The 18,482-nt window shown below is 46.1% G+C and overlaps 2 protein-coding genes across 2 annotated transcripts in view; one reads left to right on the forward strand and one right to left on the reverse strand.

Annotated features, from left to right (window-relative positions):
- Positions 1-845: 845 nt before the first annotated feature.
- ORAI2 (ORAI calcium release-activated calcium modulator 2) lies at positions 846-12,253 on the forward strand. The gene is made up of 3 exons (XM_081890645.1): positions 846-2,005; positions 6,117-6,357; positions 9,992-12,253. The coding sequence occupies exons 1-3, from the start codon at positions 1,899-1,901 to the stop codon at positions 10,535-10,537; spliced, it is 894 nt and encodes a 297-aa protein (XP_081746771.1). The 5' UTR covers positions 846-1,898; the 3' UTR covers positions 10,538-12,253.
- Positions 12,254-18,207: 5,954 nt separating this feature from the next.
- Positions 18,208-18,482, reverse strand: part of ALKBH4 (alkB homolog 4, lysine demethylase) — a gene marked incomplete at its 5' end in the record, with an annotated part of 5,078 nt that continues 4,803 nt past the window's right edge. The window contains 2 exon segments of the mRNA XM_081889524.1: positions 18,208-18,318; positions 18,320-18,478. Of these exon segments, the coding sequence (XP_081745650.1) occupies positions 18,283-18,318; positions 18,320-18,478 (195 nt within the window). The 3' untranslated portion in view covers positions 18,208-18,282.

Below are 18,482 nucleotides of genomic sequence, written 5' to 3' on the forward strand. Positions count from 1 at the left end.
TAATGCTTGACAAACAGAAGACCTTCATTTGGCCTAGTAGGTGTTCATGTGTGTCAAATGAGAGAGGGAGGAGAGCTCAAAGTGTAAACACAGCATAGTCCACATACAAGATGCTTTTAATTCCTATGGATTTCCATGGAAGAGTATTCAGTGCATCCTTAACTCTCTCACTTCATCAATGAAAAGGTACCACCCTAGATTCCAGGCATGATTCCATCCACCTTCACCCCACTGAAGGAGAGACAGGGGAAAGATGCCTGCTGGACATCAACTTTCCCCTTTTCCTTTTTGTACAGTGGAGAGGCTTCCACGGCTATGTGCATTTTGCTTACTCAGTTTAAGAACATAGGCTGCTGGATCAGGCCAGTGGCTTAAGTAGCCCAGCTTCGTGTTGTCACAGTGGTCAACCAGACGCTTCTGAGAAACCCACCAGCAGGATTTGAGCACAAGAGCACTCCTCCCCTTCTTGTGGTTTCCAGCAACGGGTATTCAGAAGCATTAAAGTTATAAGGTAAAGGGACCCCTGACTATTAGGTCCAGTCGTGGCCGACTCTGGGGTTGCGACGCTCATCTCACTTTATTGGCCGAGGGATCCGGTGGACAGCTTCTGGCTCATGTGGCCAGCATGACTAAGCCGCTTCTGGCGAACCAGAGCAGCGCACAGAAACGCCATTTACCTTCCTGCCGGAGTGGTACCTATTTATCTACTTGCACTTTGAGGTGCTTTCGAACTGCTAGGTTGGCAGGAGCAGGGACCGAGCAAAAGGATCTCACCCCGTCGCGGGGATTCGAACTGCCGACCTTCTGATCGGCAAGTCCTAGGCTCTGTGGTTTAACCCACAGCGCCACCCACGTCCCATTCAGAAGCATGACTGCCTCCCAATTTGTGTGTTTATGGCAGGAAACAAAATGTGCTGTATTTCAGACATTACGATGAACCTGCATTTTTCTACGTGAGTAATAGATCATGGCCTCATTCCAATGACTCACCATGCACCCTCAGTCACCAGCTAAACAGTGCTAGAGCTAATCGTCCTCTTAGCACTGGCTCTGCATCCATCGATCTGCTTGGAACAAAAGATTTCACTCGATTGTGCCACAGGGCAGCCTCTGAATGCATAAGAACAAGGCTGGGGGCAGGGAGATCTGCGGGAGGCATGGAAGAAGGGGCATGTATATCTGATTCAGCCAAATATGATACGGTTTGCTGCCTGCAAGGCTATTGAGTCGGGAGGAAGAAATGAACACACTTCTAGGGGTGGAGTGAGGAAGAACAGAGGAGTCTGGAACAATGATCTTTTAGGGAACAGTTGCTCTTAGACAGATAGGAAGCTGGTCTCCTATTGGCGGCACAAATGGGAAGAAAAAAATAGATTATTTGAAAACTCTGGAGTAGTGGCGGTTAGGGGCAGGGGGGAACGGAGAGAACAGAGATTCCCTGATGTCCTGCAAATGTCCGTGGGGTGATGAAGAAGGGGTCCCAAGAGAGGGGTACTAAGAAAGGACCTCTGATTTGATGAGAAAAGAAAAGAGATGGAGTGAAATTTACAGCAAGCATGCAAAGACAAATTCAGGTTTTGCATGGAAATATTACAGATTGTACCTCCTTCATTTCATGGGCTTTTCCTCCCCCATTTTCCCCTCTATAGCTGGGGGGTGGGGAGAGACTATGCATTGAAAAACTAATTCAAGGAAAAATAAGATTGAGTCTGGTGCATACAAGGATATTTTTTCCCCTCCCTCTCCCCTTGCTTACATTGTTCACTGCTCTTGGAGGAAAGAAAAGAGATGTAAGGCTTTCCCCCTGCTGCCTTTGAAGCAGAGATGACAAACAAGATCAAACCCAGCATCAGCCAGCACTCCTGAAGCACTTCCCCTCTTCGGAGTGCTTTGCTGACATGACTTGTGGCGAGACCAAATGCTCTCTCCAAGGCAACGCCCACCGAAGCCCGTGGAATTACAGTGGGGGCCCAGACTTAGCAGAGGCTGCATTCTCAACACCAGGGTAGGTTTTTTATTCCTAGTCAATGAATAATTTGTGATAATCTGATGTTCCTCCAGCCTCCGGCTTTGTAAAGTATATAGTCTGTGAGTTGGTATTGCCGCTTCATTTTGCAGGGGTTGGTGGAGTAAGTTGAGATTGCGAGAGGAGGGGATGTCTTAAAGGTTCTTGTTTTGAATGTAAATTAGGATCCAATAACCCAATAGCGGTTAAAATGTTAGGCTAGCACCTGGGAAACCAAGGTTCGAATCTACCCTCGGCCATGAAGCTCCCTGGGTGACATCAGGCCAGTTACTAACTCTCACCTACATGCCGACTTAACAGGAGTATTGTGATCATAAGATGAGTTCAGAGTATTGAGCTTATAGGAGAAAATGTAGGCTATAAATGTAATAAAATTAAATCCATGATGGAGAAGGCATGAAGATGCCCTTTTGGTAGTCATGATGTCTGATGATCAGGCAAACATATTTTTAATGCATATTTGCATTATGTAAGCCTACCTGGGAATGCCACAGTCTGTAATCACTGTATTGGAGTGTGTGTGAATGTGCGTATGTGTGTAAATGACAACATTGGCTCCAGCCACTGCCACACCTTCTGTTAGCCATGCCCACTGACGTAGGGCACCCACTCCTTGAGGCTAAAACAATTGCCAGTCCCTGCTGTAGCAGCTTCCCCACACTATTTCAGTTTATAGCCTTTCAAAAGCTTAGGAGTGGGCTGTGCATTAAAACACAATAAAACATAACAAAACTCATAGAAATTTCTCTGCTCTTTTCTAACTTGGCTGTGATCCTCCTGAAAGCTCATCCTTGATAGTGATCCTTTACTGCAAATGTGATCCTAGATCTTGGTCTTTATGATTCTCAAAGGGAGGTCTAGTAACAATTCTGGGTGGTGATCAGCCTTGGACTTCAGTGAGTCTCCAGGGGGAAGGAAACCTGGAGGAAGCTACTGATCATACTGTATTTCTCTTCTTCCCTTTGCAAACCTGATACACCAGTAGGACCATTAAGAGGTCACCTTTTGCAGAGCTTGGAGATGAGAACAGGGCCATTGGAGAAGACAGTCTGTAAGGCAGAGTTGGGGAACTTGCAGCCCTCTAGATGTTGCTGGATTATAGAACTACTCCTCCTTGACCATTGGCCATATTGGTTGAGGAGTGTGCTATTGCGCTCCTGCCCTGCTTCTGGGCCTTCCCATAGACATCGGGTTGGCCACTGTGAGTACAGGACGCTGCACTAGTCAGAGCTTTGACCTGACTAGTCCAAAACATCTTACAGACACAGGTTCACAATCTCTTTGTTAAGGTATGTTGGATTGAAGCCATTAGGGCATAATAGGTTGTCAGCAGTTCATTGAATTATTCCCAGAAGAGAACAGTGAGCTTTTGTTAGGTGCGGTCATTGAAAAGAGCAGGGTAGAATTTATAGCTAAGTTCTGTCTCCACTTTCGGAGGCGGTATGCCTCTAAACATCAGTTGCTGAAATTTACAAGTGGGGAGAGGGCCAGCGGCGTAGCTAGGCGCTCGGGTGCCCTGGGGGCGGGATGAATTGTCCATGGGGGCAGGACAAGCTACCCACTGGGCAGAGCAAGCCAGGGCAGGGCTGTAGGCCAGCTGTGAGGGAGGCAGCGGGCAGAAGCAAGCCCCACGCTGCCATTTCGGGCAGCATGGAGCCTGCAGGCACCCGGACTGCTGCATCACTCCCAGGAGAGACGCATGGCTTGGGTGCACTACACGACACACGGTAAGTGGTGCCCCCCCGTCCCCCCAGCTATGCCTCTGGAGAGGTCTGTTGCACTCAGGTCCTGCTTGCTGGCTTTCCAGAAACTTCTGGTTGGCCTCTGTGAGAACAGGATGCTGAACTAGATGTTCTTATCTGTAAAACATTCCTTTTTATTGATATCACACAAGTCATATCTTCCAAATAAAGGTAGCTGTTGTGGTGCAGGGATTGGATTGTGCCGAGCTGGCAGGATGAGCAGCATCTAAGAGGCCAAAGATGTGGCAAATATTTATGGTACCCAGCATACCTAAGGGGCAACTTCCAGCCCCTCACACACTACCTTGACTTCTCTGATCTCACCCAGGTGACCTGTTTATTGAGCATTCCTTCTGATCTGCTTGCACAAAGCTTGATCTGTTTTAATTACACAAGCCTAAATTTACCAGTGCGTTCTTGAATCTCTCCCCTACATGAACCTGGGATCCTGCCCTAGTTATCCCCCTCAAATATAGACAGGGCAATTTCAGCAATGCTTCCTCTTTTTGAAATTCCCTCCATGGGGACACTTGGCTAGCATCAATGTTGTTTTCTTCTTTTAGGCACCAAGCAAACACCTTCCTTGTCCCCGTCCCCCCAAAAGCCGTTGGTATTTCTAATAGTGTCCTTGGGAATGCTTTAAATTTTTTAAATTTTTAGAACCTTCCATGTTAAATACGTTTTCCTTCAGTGAGCCTCTTGAGAGCTTCCAAACTGAAAAGTGGAAGATCAGCTCTATAAATGAAATTAGTGTGCTTCAGGGAAAATGAATGCACCAATACTTCATAAAAGTAACAGAGTACAGGATTCTTCCTATACAGTATTGTGGCTATCTTCATGTTGCATCTCTGGGGCAAATACATAATTTGGGGGTAAGGAAGCCGGGAATATTATTTGATCAGGCCCGTGGAATTACTATAGAACTCCCAACCTTGCAGCCCTCACATCTGTTTTTCTGTTTGAATCTTGTTTTATAAGTCAGTGAGGTCCATCTCACTGTAGTCTTTATTACCTTGAGCTTAAATTCTTTTCTTTCTGCGTTCGTTCTCTCTCTCTCTCTCTCTCTCTCTCTCTCTCTCTCTCTCTCTCGTCTCTTTCACACATACACACACAGTTCTTTTTCTAAAATTGTGGCTCATGAATGAAAGCTTTCTCCATTTCCACCCTATACGTAGATGGAAAAGGGGAGGAGGCTTTGAATACTTGGAGCAAATACTAATGTTTTGAGGTGCGAGCATTGAATTTTAAAGAACCAATCCTTGCACAAGGCGGGGGTGGGGGGTGGAGAGAGAGAGACTAAATGCCTTTGCTCCAACATATTGCTTAGCAACTTGGGATTTTTAAACTCTGGGGTAGATGGCAAGGAAGAGGGATTCTAGAGAACCTGCTCAGAGAAACTGGGGGTTGAGCAAATACTCTTCCTCTCTCTTGCCGAACCTTCCACCCCCACATTCTGCTCTCATTATGCAAGCAGCGCTGCTCCATAGACAGCTACGTTTGCATATCTCCTGGCAGTAGTGTTTTTGCAGAATGAGAGTGTTTGGACAGGGATGAGTGGTTAAGGAACAATAAAAGGAAAAGGAGGTGTATGGGTGAGAGGGAGCAAGAGGGAGCTACCTAAAAGGTAAGAAACCTCACCCCTTTCCTCTTTGTTCTTCCTGCCAAGACCAGCAAGGCAGCAGCAAGCTGTGGGCTCCAGGTTGATAATGTAACGGGAAGCTTCTTGAATTGTTTATTCCGCTCAGATTGAGGAGAAGGGAAATGGGAGCAACCGGGCAGAGTGTAGCACTGCTTATTCTCAAAAAACCACTATAAGCCAGAAAATCTGGCTTAACATTACATGAGAAGGTGGCTACGTGTTCCCCTTCACTTGCTTCGGATAGAATTTAAACTTACTCACTTGAGCTTTTAAATCACTTCATGATCTTGCTCTTTTTTATCTGCCTTTGTAGTTATTAAATTCACCCTTGGTCGAGCTGTTTCTTATCTCCCTGCTTCCTGTCCTGTCCTGTCTTCCTCAAAATATTCTGCAGACTTCTTTGTCTCACAAGTTATTGAAAACTCATCTTTTCCTTCTTGTGTTTTACCTTTCCATGCACAGTTTCGCTTTTTTAATTTCTTTCCTGGTCCTGGGCTGACTGTTGAATATTTTGCATCCTTTCTCTCCTTCCCCCTTTTCCTACACTCTCCAACTTGTGGGGAGTTTCTCATTTTGCTCCAGCTACCCTCTCCTCTAATCTCATGTGCTTTTAAATTGCAAGCCAGGACTCGTTTTGCTTTGACTTCCGCACAGCGCCTGGCGTGTATCTGGTGTTTGCAATGCTGATTTTTTCTCAACCTTCCCACAGCTTGCCTTTCATCATGAGTTCCGAGTTAAATGTCCCCGTGGATCCTCCCGCATCCACTTGTTGCACTGAGCCGGCCGCTAAGGGCATGGACTACCGAGACTGGGTTCGTCGCAGTTACCTCGAGCTGGTCACATCCAACCATCATTCCGTCCAGGCCCTTTCATGGCGGAAATTGTACCTGAGCCGAGCCAAGTTGAAAGCTTCCAGCCGGACTTCTGCGTTACTCTCTGGATTTGCTATGGTATGTTTTCATAGCAGCTTGTCTGCAAAAATCTGCTCTGACCTCTGAACCGTTTGGTCTGTAGCTTGTGGTTAATAGCTAATGTGAATGTTCTAATGCTGACCCAGGATCAGAAGCAGCCTGAGGCAGAAACAAAACCTACAGCGTACAAAAAAAAACACCCCATGCATCTGCGCTCACACCATGCGAATAGCTGAGCATGAGACTCTTAATTCCAAGGTCTTGGGTTCAAGCCTAATAATAATAATAATAATAATAATAATAATAATAATAATAATTTATTTATATCCCGCCCTCACCAGCCTAAGCCAGGCTCAGAGTGGCTAACAACAGTAAAATGATAAAACATTCTAAAATCATTTCATTATAAAATTAATTCAAAACAGATTAATGGCAACCATTGGGCTAGAGTTCTGTGAGGATTGCCAAAGGAGGGGGTCAGGCTGTGCCCTGGCCAAAGGCCTGGTGGAACAGCTCTGTCTTGCAGGCCCTGCGGAAACATGTCAAGTCCTGCAGGGCCCTAGTCTCTTGTGACAGAGCGTTCCACCAGATCGGAGCCACAGCCGAAAAAGCCCTGGCTCTGGTTGAGGCCAGCCTAACCTCTCCTTATTCCGAATAGGATTCCTCGCAAGAAAAGGGAAAAGTTGACAGGTATGTGCCTAAGGCTAGTCAAGTTTTTTTAACACCTGTGCTAGAAAATCCCACCAACGCCTCTCCCATTCCCTGTCCTGGCAGTGAAAATAAAAATACAGCAATGGTAAATAGCTGATCATTTGATGCCCTTTAGTATCACCCCAAATCAGCTACCCTGAGTCTTGCTCTACCTAATGGTAGGGCCAGTTCTGGTTCCTGGTGCTCTTGCATACATCTCCCCTGAATATAGAAATAAAAGCAGCTTGTCAGTTTCATTTCTGTGTCTGAAAAAATTGGCTCCATGTGCCTTTTGGATGGCTTCAGCTCACATTATGAACACCAAGTGAGAGGGCTTTGAAAGGGGTTTAGACCTTAGTTGCCTTTGGCTGACTGGCATCCAACACCCTTCTAAAATGTGGGGGGGGGGGTTGTTTTCATTATGTATTTTATGTTTTTTTTATTTTGTGATCTTATGTTGTGAAGCGCCCTGAGATCTATGGGTAGAGGACAGTATACAAATTTAATAAGGTGGGGCGGTTCTGTTGAAACCGCTCTGATCGGCCCCTTCCATCTGGCACGAATAGATAACTGAGCAGGGCCTGGCCTCTTTCCCCTGCCACAGTCCTGAAGGGAAGGGAAGAGAAAATGAAACGTAAGCAGTGTAGGAGGCTTCTGTCCAGCTGTAGTAGCATGGAACAGGCATCACTTTGTATGTCATTTTATCTAAGAATATTAAGCCTTTTGTGAGCCTGCCCCCGTGGGCATTTTAGGGGGGAGGCCCCGAGTGCTGTCTCACGGTGCAGGTAGGACCAAAAGACATGGATGGCAAGAGAGATGCTGCAGTGACCTGCAACCCCAGTGCCATGTTTGTCTCCCTGCCTGAGTATGTGCAAAGCTACACCTGCAGCAAGCGCAAGCCTTACTGGTAGAGAAGTTAGATCAACTTGAGGCCTGCCGACGAGGATGCCTTGGGGACGTCTATGCAGTGGAAACCCAAGGGTGTTGCTTGAGGTGTGCTGTTGTAAAAGCTCAGTGGTGGAGTCCACGATTTGCATGTGAATGTCCTAGGTTCAATCCCTGACATCTCTAGGCAGAGTTGGGAAAGACCTGGAGAGCTGCTGCCAGTCAGTGCAGGCACTATTAAGGTAGATAGATCAGGAGTCTGACTCAGTATAAGGCAGTTTCCTATGTTCTTTGGAGCCAGGGTGTGTGCGTATTTTCATGCAAAAAGGCACTGTAGCACAGACTACTGCTAATTTGTATATTGAATTAACCTACTTAGAAAATGTTTTCCTGGAGAGACCTGACCCAGATGGTTTCTTGGTCTGGCACGATTGTGGAGTAGTTTTCAGGACACCCCCCCCCCCCGCTTCAGGGAGCCTTTCTGTATGTCTACTGAGGCACCCCTGTGCCAACTCAGCAACCTTCAACATGCAGGAATGTTCTACAGCGCGTGCTGAATTCACACAAGGCGTTAGCCTGGACCTTGGGCTTCCTTGTAACATTGTGTGAACTGAAAGTGCACTCTAGCGCAGAGGTGCACCGGGTTTGGCTGGTCTTGGTAACCTGTCAAAATCTGTGCTTGCTAGCAACCTTGCCCCCTTGAATTGAAAAAAGAAAAAGAAAAAAGCATTGACTGGCTTTTGGGCAGCGGGGGGAAACGAGGGGGAATTGAATCGAGTATCCTGTGCAAAGAGTCATTTCACTTATGGAATAAAGGCGTCATTCCATAAATTGCCACACATTGCAGGTGGTCGGTAGCCATGTCCTTTCAGCGTTGCGTACATAATAAATTTGTACCAGATTGAAGATAAAGTCTTGGATTTTATTATGCCTGTACACCCCCCCCTTGCATGTGTGAAGTTAGCTTATCCATCAAAACTAGATCCCGAAGTTGTGACAGCCAAGCTTCCAAAAGGTCTCTATTTAAAGTCTTTCAGAATTTCATAATTATAAGGCTTGCTGCAGTCATTAAACGAGTTATACACTTTTTATTACTATTTGAAAGATCCCGAGCAGCTTCCACATGGAATGAAAAGAGGGTGATCTTGGAATCTAGAGGCGTGTTTTGCTTAGCGATTAAAGCAGCTTCATAAAACACTTTTCCCACAAAGGAAATGCCCTCGAGGATGTAGCTACCACATATAGGGGGGAAACCACCTGTCAACTTTTATAATGATCAAGTCCCACTTATAACAAATAATAATAAATAAATACTCTTCCTCTGGACATAGGCATTCTAAATAGTAACTGTTTATAGATTTATTCCCTATTAATTTGTCCCCTTTTTAAAAACCATCTGAGCTATCCCCATGTCCCATGACAGTGAATTCCATGTTGGTTCATGCATTGAGTGAATGGCAATTGCTTGTGTGGATTGTTCTTGTGGGTTAGCAGTTGTCACAGACTGGTTGAATGGCAAAGGAATAGTGGGAGGAACCAGCTGGGGAACCCCCCAAGGGAAGAAAGCTCAGAGCCCAGGGATTGGTGGTGGGACAACAATGTGTGGTCGGAGGAAGAAGACTGGGAAGAGGCGGTGTCGGAAGCTGAAGGGGTAACAGGACCTAGTGAGCTGGGAGAGTCCGTGGCAAAGAGCTGTCCAGAATCAGAGGCAGAAGTAGAAACAGGAGAGGAGGGAGGCCAAGAGGCAGAGATGAGTCAGGCTGGTGACGAATCACAGGTTTCTCCCTCTCCTGCTGTGACAAGCTCCCCTCCCCACTTCTATCCCAGAACCAGAAGAGGCATGAACAGGGCGGAGGAGAGGTTGGCTGCACGCAGGCACAGTCTCCAATTGCTTGGAGGGACTATCAGTCTCAGCAACTGATTCATGAGGCAAGACCTACCGGGGATGAGCTGCCATGCTCATCAAGCCTAACGCTCTGCCCAGTCTGTGCTAATTCTGTTCTTGCTATTAAGGAGCAACTTGACTGGTGTGATTTACTGCCGACTCTCTCCTGGGTTTTGTAGAGGCAAGCAAACACTGACGGATGTTGCTTTTCAGGTGGCGATGGTGGAGGTCCAGCTGGAGATGCAGTACCAGTACCCCCCGATGTTGCTGATTGCCTTCAGTGCCTGCACTACCATCCTTGTGGCTGTCCACCTCTTCGCCCTGCTCATCAGCACTTGCATCCTCCCCAACGTGGAAGCCGTGAGCAACATCCACAACCTGAACTCTATCAGCGAGTCCCCCCATGAGCGCATGCACCCCTACATTGAGCTGGCCTGGGGCTTTTCCACTGTCCTGGGCATCCTCCTCTTCCTCGCCGAGGTCGTCCTCCTGTGCTGGATCAAGTTCCTGCCCGTGGACTCCGTGCTGAGAAACGGCACTGCCATTGTCCAGAAGACCAGCCAGCATACAGGGTGGCAGGCAGCTCTCATCTCCACCATCATCATGGTCCCTGTGGGGATCATCTTTGTCGTCTTCACCATCCATTTCTACCGCTCCCTCGTCCGCCACAAAACCGAGCGCCACAACCGGGAGATTGAAGAGCTCCACAAACTGAAAGTGCAGCTGGATGGGCACGACCGTGGGCTGCAGGTTGTGTGATGGCCAGCGGGTGCCTCTCTGTTTGCAGCTCTGAGGATTTTCATAACAGGAATTAACCCCCAGGTGCCTAATGTTCTCAGATGCCAAAACGTTCTGGGCGGCCAGCTCTTCAAATCTGTGGGTGATGTTACTGTGTCGTTAAAACTGAACCCTTTACCTACATCTATGCAGTTGTTTGAAGATGGGCTTGTCCTTTAGCTTTCCACATTTTTAGGTGGGTGGGAAGGGAGACAGATTAAGCAATTTTTAAAAATATGCATCAGTTTTAGCAAAGTGGGGTCGTGTTTTTCTGCAGGAGCTTATATGCAAAGTGAGGAAAGGGGTGTGATTCTCTCACCGTCAATTGATTTACAAACTTCACTTTTGGAGAGGAGTTTGTAAATCGCAGTATGTGAACATCTATGGAAATCTGTGAAATGTGTCCACAGTGACTTTTTTTACATTGGGGGGCGGGGACTATTTCTGGAATTGTGATAAGACCAGAAACTGGGGCGGGGGGTGGATGCTGTCAGAGATGAGGAGTTTTTCCTCTGTCCGTTTCAAGTAGCTTCTATAGGGTGAAGAGAGTTCCCATTGAGAAAGTGGCTAGCGATGGCTCCATTGCCTCTGTGGAAGGGCTGGAGATTATCTGTCTTTCAACACAAAAACCAGGTAGCAAAGAACAGAAGGGCTTTAAAGAGCACCATGTAGTATTTTACACAAGTAGAAATGCAGGTGTGAATGCGTAACCAAAGTTTGTTGTTGTGTGTATATATAAAAGGCTGTAGCCTGAAAATCTCTCTCTTAGCACAACCCCCAATGCTCTGTAGAATGGGCACAGTGTCCACTTGTACATTGCACAAGTTTTGTACATTGCACAAGTTTTGAAAACAGACACAGAGCAGAGCTGGTCGGCCAGTACCCCTAAGCCCAAACAGCCGTCGTCAGCTGCTGCTCGAGCAGTTTTTCGTGTTTGTGTGTGCCCAAAGCTATATCGGTGACGTAGAAACAGGAAGAAGAATCACATCATGGGGGTAGGACATAGGGAGGGATGGGGCCTCTTCTTCCTGGAAGCATTCTGTTCCCCGAAGAGCTGTCTGCTTTGACACTTAAACAGCATATATACAGGATACCACCCAGCACCACCCCCGGCCACCAATGTTCGGAGTGTGTTTGGCTAACTGAAATCAAAAATTGAGGGGCCATCCAAGCTTCTTTCTCGTGCAACAACATGATCAACAAATGATTTGTGATGAAGTGGCCCTGTTGAGCTGGGATCAACTTTTAAGCAAACCCGCATAGCATCTGCCAGCTTCTTGAGCCGTTGTGTCCTGTTTCATGGAGGCTTACGACATCCCCGGCATTTCTGTATTGCAACAACAGGATAACTGTATGGTACGTGAGAAGTTTGCGGTCATTGGGAACTGCACCTTGAAAACAGAAAAAAGTGCTCTTTTGTATGCGTAACAGTCTTGTTCTGAAAGAAAATACAGCACCTTGGACCTTATTTGCTGTACAAACACTGTTGCCAATATGTTTAAATTAATCTGTATATTGGTAGTATGTCCTTAATGGCTATACCTCATTCCTCCTTTTTCATGCTTGGCTGCCTGCGGGACACGCTAATCATATTATAACTAATAAGTATATTGTATTTACATCTCCTCACTCCTCCCTCCCCCCCACGTGTAAATTGTGAAATCTGCCTAAACTGCCAATTATTAAATACTTCTAAGCTATCTTTGAGATGCTTTAAAAAAATCTGTTACCTCTTTGAAGTCCTTTAGAGTCAGGGAAAGGCTTGTGTGATTGTGGGGTACCCGAGCTCATTTCTGCACTTTGCCTGATATGGATTTGATCTTCAAGTTCTTCCGAAAGCCCCGGTGATGCAAATACGTGGGGTTCCCTTGGCAGCACATCAGCATGCAAAGTCTGGAGTCGCAAGCTTCCTTGAGAACAAGGCCTCCAGGAGCTGGAGGGCTGCAGGTAGTACATATTGACTCTCTTAATTTTCATTGTAAACCACCCTGGGATAAATATTACAAAGGTGGTGGATAAATGCTGTCAATAAATCTGTAGCACAGTGGAGGGAAATCATAGAATCACGGCATTGGAAGGGACCTGAAATGTCATGAAGCCCAACCCTTTCTCTATGCAGGTAATCTGCTCAAGCATCCCTGCTAAGTGGCCCTCCAGTCACTTTAAATCAGACTGGAGGGCCACTTAGCAGGGATGCCAAGTCCATCAATTTCCAAGGTTATTCTTCCCCACTTTCAAAGGCTCATACTGCTGGGAAGTTCTTCCTTAATGTTTAATCGGAATCCTTTTCCTTGCAACGTGGACCCAGCTAAATTATGCTGCCAGTTCATGGTCTCAGAGCTTGCGTACAAATCCCTAGCACCTAGTTTTCTAGACAATCTCTCCCTGTATTGTCCTGCCTAGGCTTTTAAGATCCACCAGCAAAGCAAGCCCTCATTATTCCAGCTCTGGGTGAAGCCTGCGGTGTTTTGATCTGAGTTAGGACCTTCTCAGTGTTGCAGAATTCCCTTTCTATGGTAAGGCTGATGCTGACATCGCTTAGCTTTCAGCACAAGCTAAAGACTTACCTTTTCTACCAGGCCTTCAACAACACATCCACCTGATACAGTGGTACCTCGGGTTACATATGCTTCAGGTTACATACGCTTCAGGTTACAGACTCCGCTAACCCAGAAATAGTACCTCGGCTTAAGAACTTTGCTTCAGGATGAGAACAGAAATTGTGCTGTGGTGGCACGGCAGCAGCAGGAGGCCCCATTAGCTAAAGTGGTGCTTTAGGTTAAGAACAGTTTCAGGTTAAGAACGGACCTCCGCAATGAATTAAGTACTTAACCTGAGGTACCACTGTACGATGAAGTTGTATGTTTAATAGAGGAGCATATCAAGGGAGTTGATGAAATTATTTTTGCCATCTTGTTATGCTTGTTAATGTCATATTGCACATTTCTTTTACTGCGCAATAGTGTATGTACTTTTTTTTATGTAGCCCAAACTAGGATCACCTGGCGATAAAGGGCAAAATAATAATTAAGAAGTGGGTTTGCACCCTACTCTTTGGAGCAGAGGAAGGGTAGAAAATTTGATTCCATTCACATATATAGGCGAACCTACCTAATGCATACTTTCTGAAACAATACACGGATTGAATCACACTTCAAAATTTGCAGTTGTCAGAAATTTGCAGTGCAGTTCTCTGGCCAAGGAATATGGACAAAGGTGCATAAACTAGAGGGAATTGTGCTTAAAATGTGTGTTTTAGTGAAAATTACTTAGGAACATCTCTATCCCTTGCTGTCTTCCTCACCCTCCTTTGGACATGATCCAGTTACTATCTTTCAAGGACTGGACTTCAGAAAATAGGCACCCCACCCCAAGACATGTGTGGACGTGCTCCCAACCTTGTTTTCATATTTGAGTTCCTAGCAAAAGGGCTAAAACTCAAGTGGCAGAACTCATGCTTTTCATGAAGACCCACTGCTGGTTTCAGCAGAAAGTGCCAGATGAGGTGAAATGATGGCTTTCGTTTGCGAGCAGCTGCTACCCAACACTACTGGAGAAAGTGGCTGCACAGATGGGAGTGGCCCTGGCAGGGGGGCCGTTAATGGAGAAACCAAAAAAACAAAACTAGTAACTACCAAGGGGTGGACAGTTAGGAAGAACAATATTTTTCGTACTTTGCGATAGGCGTCAGTTCACAATAAAAATGGGTGCGTGTAAGAAGAGAGTACAATGAGCTGGGTGACCTAGAAGCAAGAGCAAAATTCTTTTGCTGCTAATTAGTGGAAGCAGTGAACCATCCGAAGTGTGCAAAATCCAGAACAGTCTTTCTTGAAAGGCCATATTCCTGGCCGTAATGAAAACGGTTGACCTTTGGAGGAATAAATCATTCTGCCGAGTCTTGTGAGCAGCTGCAGGCGAATGACTTTCAGAAGAATCCCTTAAGTCTGGAAATGGGCATTGTTAGGGAGTGACCCAGGCCCCAAAGTTTTTTTTGTGGCAGGACTTGGATCTGCTGCCCTTTTCCCTCTTCTTTTTAGCATTGATTTTTAAACGTGTTCAAAGTCATAAAGCATTGTAAGTCATGCACACACACACAGCTACATTGCTACAAGAAAATGCAGGGAACAGAAGAACAGAGGGGGCGGGGGAGAAGTGGGAGTGGAAGAGCAAGTACAATCCCAACCTCAACTTTTTATATTGCTCAGAGGTGGTGTCAGACCTTTCTGCATTGCTAAGTAGTGGGAACTCTCCCATTTCCTTCTTTACCCAAATTTTGTAAGGGCAAAATGCCAGCAGCGTATCTGTTGTCTTTTAAGCACATTTCCTTTCAGCATTATCTCATAAAGGCCACTGCTGCCAGCCTTGGTGCAGAATCACCATCTGCTTTGATGTCCCTCCCTTAACACGGCTTCTCAGGTACCCAGGCCTCTCTCATTGTTGTAATCAGCTAATGAGGTCCTTCTCATCTCTATCCAGTTTCCAAGGTCTCACACCCACCACTTCTCTGTCTTAATTAAAGGTGGTATGGAACCACAGCTGCTCTGCAGACCAAGCTAAACCTTTTTGTACTATTGTCATAAATTGTGGCTCATCAAGGATGTTGTTTGCTGATTTGCACCTTTGATTAGTGGATTCTGGTAACATGATAGAACAATTCTCCTTCCCCTTGAAAAAACTACACACTGCTGTTCAAGGCACTGAATTTCTGAAGCACGTCAAATTAACTTTCTACCCTTGATCTTTTGGAAAATAAATTGCTGAGAGTCACAGCTTACGTTCTGTCAAACTCTTAAGTACTTTTAAGGCTATTACAACTGCAGTAGCAAAGGCGCCAAAATCCGTTCTTAAATTATTAATTGTAGATTTAAAAACCATTTTTGCAAGTTCACAAATCTCTGTTCACGTATCTAGGAATTGCAAAGCACGGTTGCCATTTTATGTCCTTCCATCAGGCTTGTGCCCTAATTTCTTGTTCCCAACCCTAGATTTCAGAGGAATAATTGCAGTTTGGGGGAAAGAAAGGATTCTCCCTTTGTAAAGTGATCTGTGAGAAGAGACAGAGTTGGCCACATATCCTATTTTTAAGAGGACAGTTCTCTGTGTGAAGGGCTGCCTGCTCCATCAAAAGGGATACCAGCAGAGGTCCTGATGTTTCCCCATAAACAGCACCTGGCCAGTGTAGGCACACAAATGAGCATGTTCAAATGTCAACAATATATTTGCCCTCTTTTAGCAATTCATTTTTTCTTTCTTAATTTGATGGCAACCCCAGTGGGAGCTGGGCAGGAGGATGCTTTAACTCTGTAACTTCCAACCCCAGAAATTCCACACATAAGCACACCTCCAGTTGGTGCCACTTGATCAAAATATTTTTAAATATATTCAAGCAGGCATCTACCTATCTGGCGCTGATATTTTTAGCTGCATTAGGTGTCTGAATTAAAGGACTTGCACCATCACCTCGCATTCATGGGCAGTTACCAAGGTCCCAACACTCTAGCAGGGCCCACCACTGGTGCCTGTTCTGCCCCCGCCCCCCCGTAAACCCAGCCTGGTGCCCCCAGCACTGTCAGGCAACTGGATCTGAGCTGCTAGCATAATTTTCCACAGGACCCTGAATTATGCTGGGATACTGGACTAGACGGGCTCTTCTTGTTTCGTTAATAGTTAACTGAAATAGTAAGGGAACTGTTAGTTGTACCACCTGTATCCTTCGCCATGCAGGTGATCCTGCAGGTGGGGGGCTTTCCATAGCCTCAGCCTCTCTTCACCAGCAGATACTTTTAAATACTGTTCTTGCAATGCCTATTTTATTTATTAATTCTGCAGCAGTCTCTCATAGCTGCCAGCTGAGTCATCATGAGAAAAGCAAGATATACCATTTGTGTGGTATATATATGGTAGGTATTATTCACAATTTTGAATATAATTGCATGGTGAATATTAAGCTGTGTTTCGTGTCTGCATACAAGGGGGAAAATACTGGTGCAATAGAGCGTATGATTTCATCAGCCCCTAGAATCTTGTTGTGGTTATTGTCAAAGCACAGGTGCTACCTGCTGTCTGGGGATCTTCCTATTGCAATTTAGTCAGCAAGCATGGGTGGAGCAGGGTTCCCTCAAGGTAGGAAGTATGTCCCATGTTGTCAAATGCCTTACATTCTTTTTATTTATCAGACAGCTGGGATTCTGTGCTGGATTTTTTAAAGACGTATTTTCCCAGCTTTCTAAAATTACGTTTCGGGGGAAAGAAGCATTAGTGTGATTGTACTGTATTATTTTTTATATAAACTGCCAATCCATGTGTGCAGGCAGAACATGGGCAACTGAAGGAGGATCTACAGTAAAGCACATTCAATTTCCAGTTAATTGCTCTTAAAAGCAGAGCAGTGAAAGTGCTCAGTCCCAGGAGCTGTGAGTCAAGGCACAGTGCAGCAAGCAGACCCCAGGGGTGTCACTGCCTGAGAAAATCTACACCTCTTACTTATGGAAATATAAGAAAAAGGATGCATCCAATTGCATTCCATCCAATTGCTTACTAAGAAAAAGCTTGGTACCACCTCCCAGGGTTGGTGGAAACACAGGCAAGGGCCTTTTTCCGCTGCAGGACCCAGGCTGTGGAGCCCACAACCCTGGGAAAGCTCTCTTGCCTCCATTGGTATTCTGGTGCAGGCTGAAAACCTTTTCACTGCAGGAGGCATGCCTGTTGCTCCAATTTCTGGTTCCTTCACCTTTGCTGACCTCATCAACTTCATACGAGCTTTCTCAATTTGTCTTAATTAACCATTAACTTTGGTGATTGTTAATTGCCTTGAGTGTTTTGTAAGAAATTCAGCAACATTTAAAAATAAAGGGTGTAATGGTTTAACTTGGTACGGGGCAACATCTCATAACCTTTTTACCTGTGGTGTTTGCCCCGCAGCTATTACCGTATTTTTCGCACCATAGGGCGCACCGGACCATAGGGCGCACCTAGTTTTTAGACGGGGAAATCAATTAAACCCCCCCCCAGCCCCAAAGAGCAGCGTACAGGCTGCACACAACCTCTCCCTGCCGGAGGGGTTGCGCGCGGCTATGGCACAAGCCAAGGCAGCCAGTGGGATGGATCCCACTCACTGCTTTGGCTTCCTCTTTAGCCCCACACCACCTCTCCCTGCCAGGAGAGGCTGTGCAAGGCTAAACAAGCCATAGCTCCGTGCAGCCTCTCCCTGCCGGAGGGGTTGCGCGCGGCTATGGCACAAGCCAAGGCAGCCAGCGGGATGGATCCCGCTCGCTGCTTTGGCTTCCTCTTTAGCCCCAAGCAACCTCTCCCTGCCGGAGGGGTTGCGCGCGGCTATGGAACAAGCCTGCACTCGCTCCATAGGACGCACACACATTTCCCCTCAATTTTTGGAGGGGAAAAAACTGCGTCCAATAGAGCGAAAAATACGATATATATGTGCAGGTTTCATGCACTTTTAATTAATCTCCTGCATCTGGGGTACACTGCCCTTTCACAGAGAATGATAAAGCCCAAGAAGTCTATTGAACTTCAAGGCGTCCCTTGAAAGATCAGTGTGCGTGCTTAAGAGCTGGTGGAAGAGGAGCAAGGGGTTCCTTGAAAGATCACTGAAAACCACAACTTTAGTAGAATTATCAGAAAAAAAACCCAAGTTTATGAAAGGCCTTGAAGTTTAATTTCCGGGGATCCAAACAAGTTAAAGAGTTTCAGTTCCTCCACATGGATGCCTAAACAGGTATTCCCTGGTATGTCAGAGCTGTTTTTTAGGAGCTTTTGACCCAATTCTTCCTGCTCTCCTCCAAGACTGAACTCCGCAGACAATTCTCTGAAGGTGATGCAGATACGGCGGCTTTTAATATGATGGCGATAAATGGCGTGTTTCCATCTATAGCGAGCCGGTCCATACAGAACCACTAGGGACCTCTGT

The sequence above is a fragment of the Podarcis melisellensis genome (genome assembly GCF_964234715.1).
Source record: "Podarcis melisellensis genome assembly, chromosome: 15".
Taxonomy (NCBI): Eukaryota; Metazoa; Chordata; class Lepidosauria; order Squamata; family Lacertidae; genus Podarcis; species Podarcis melisellensis.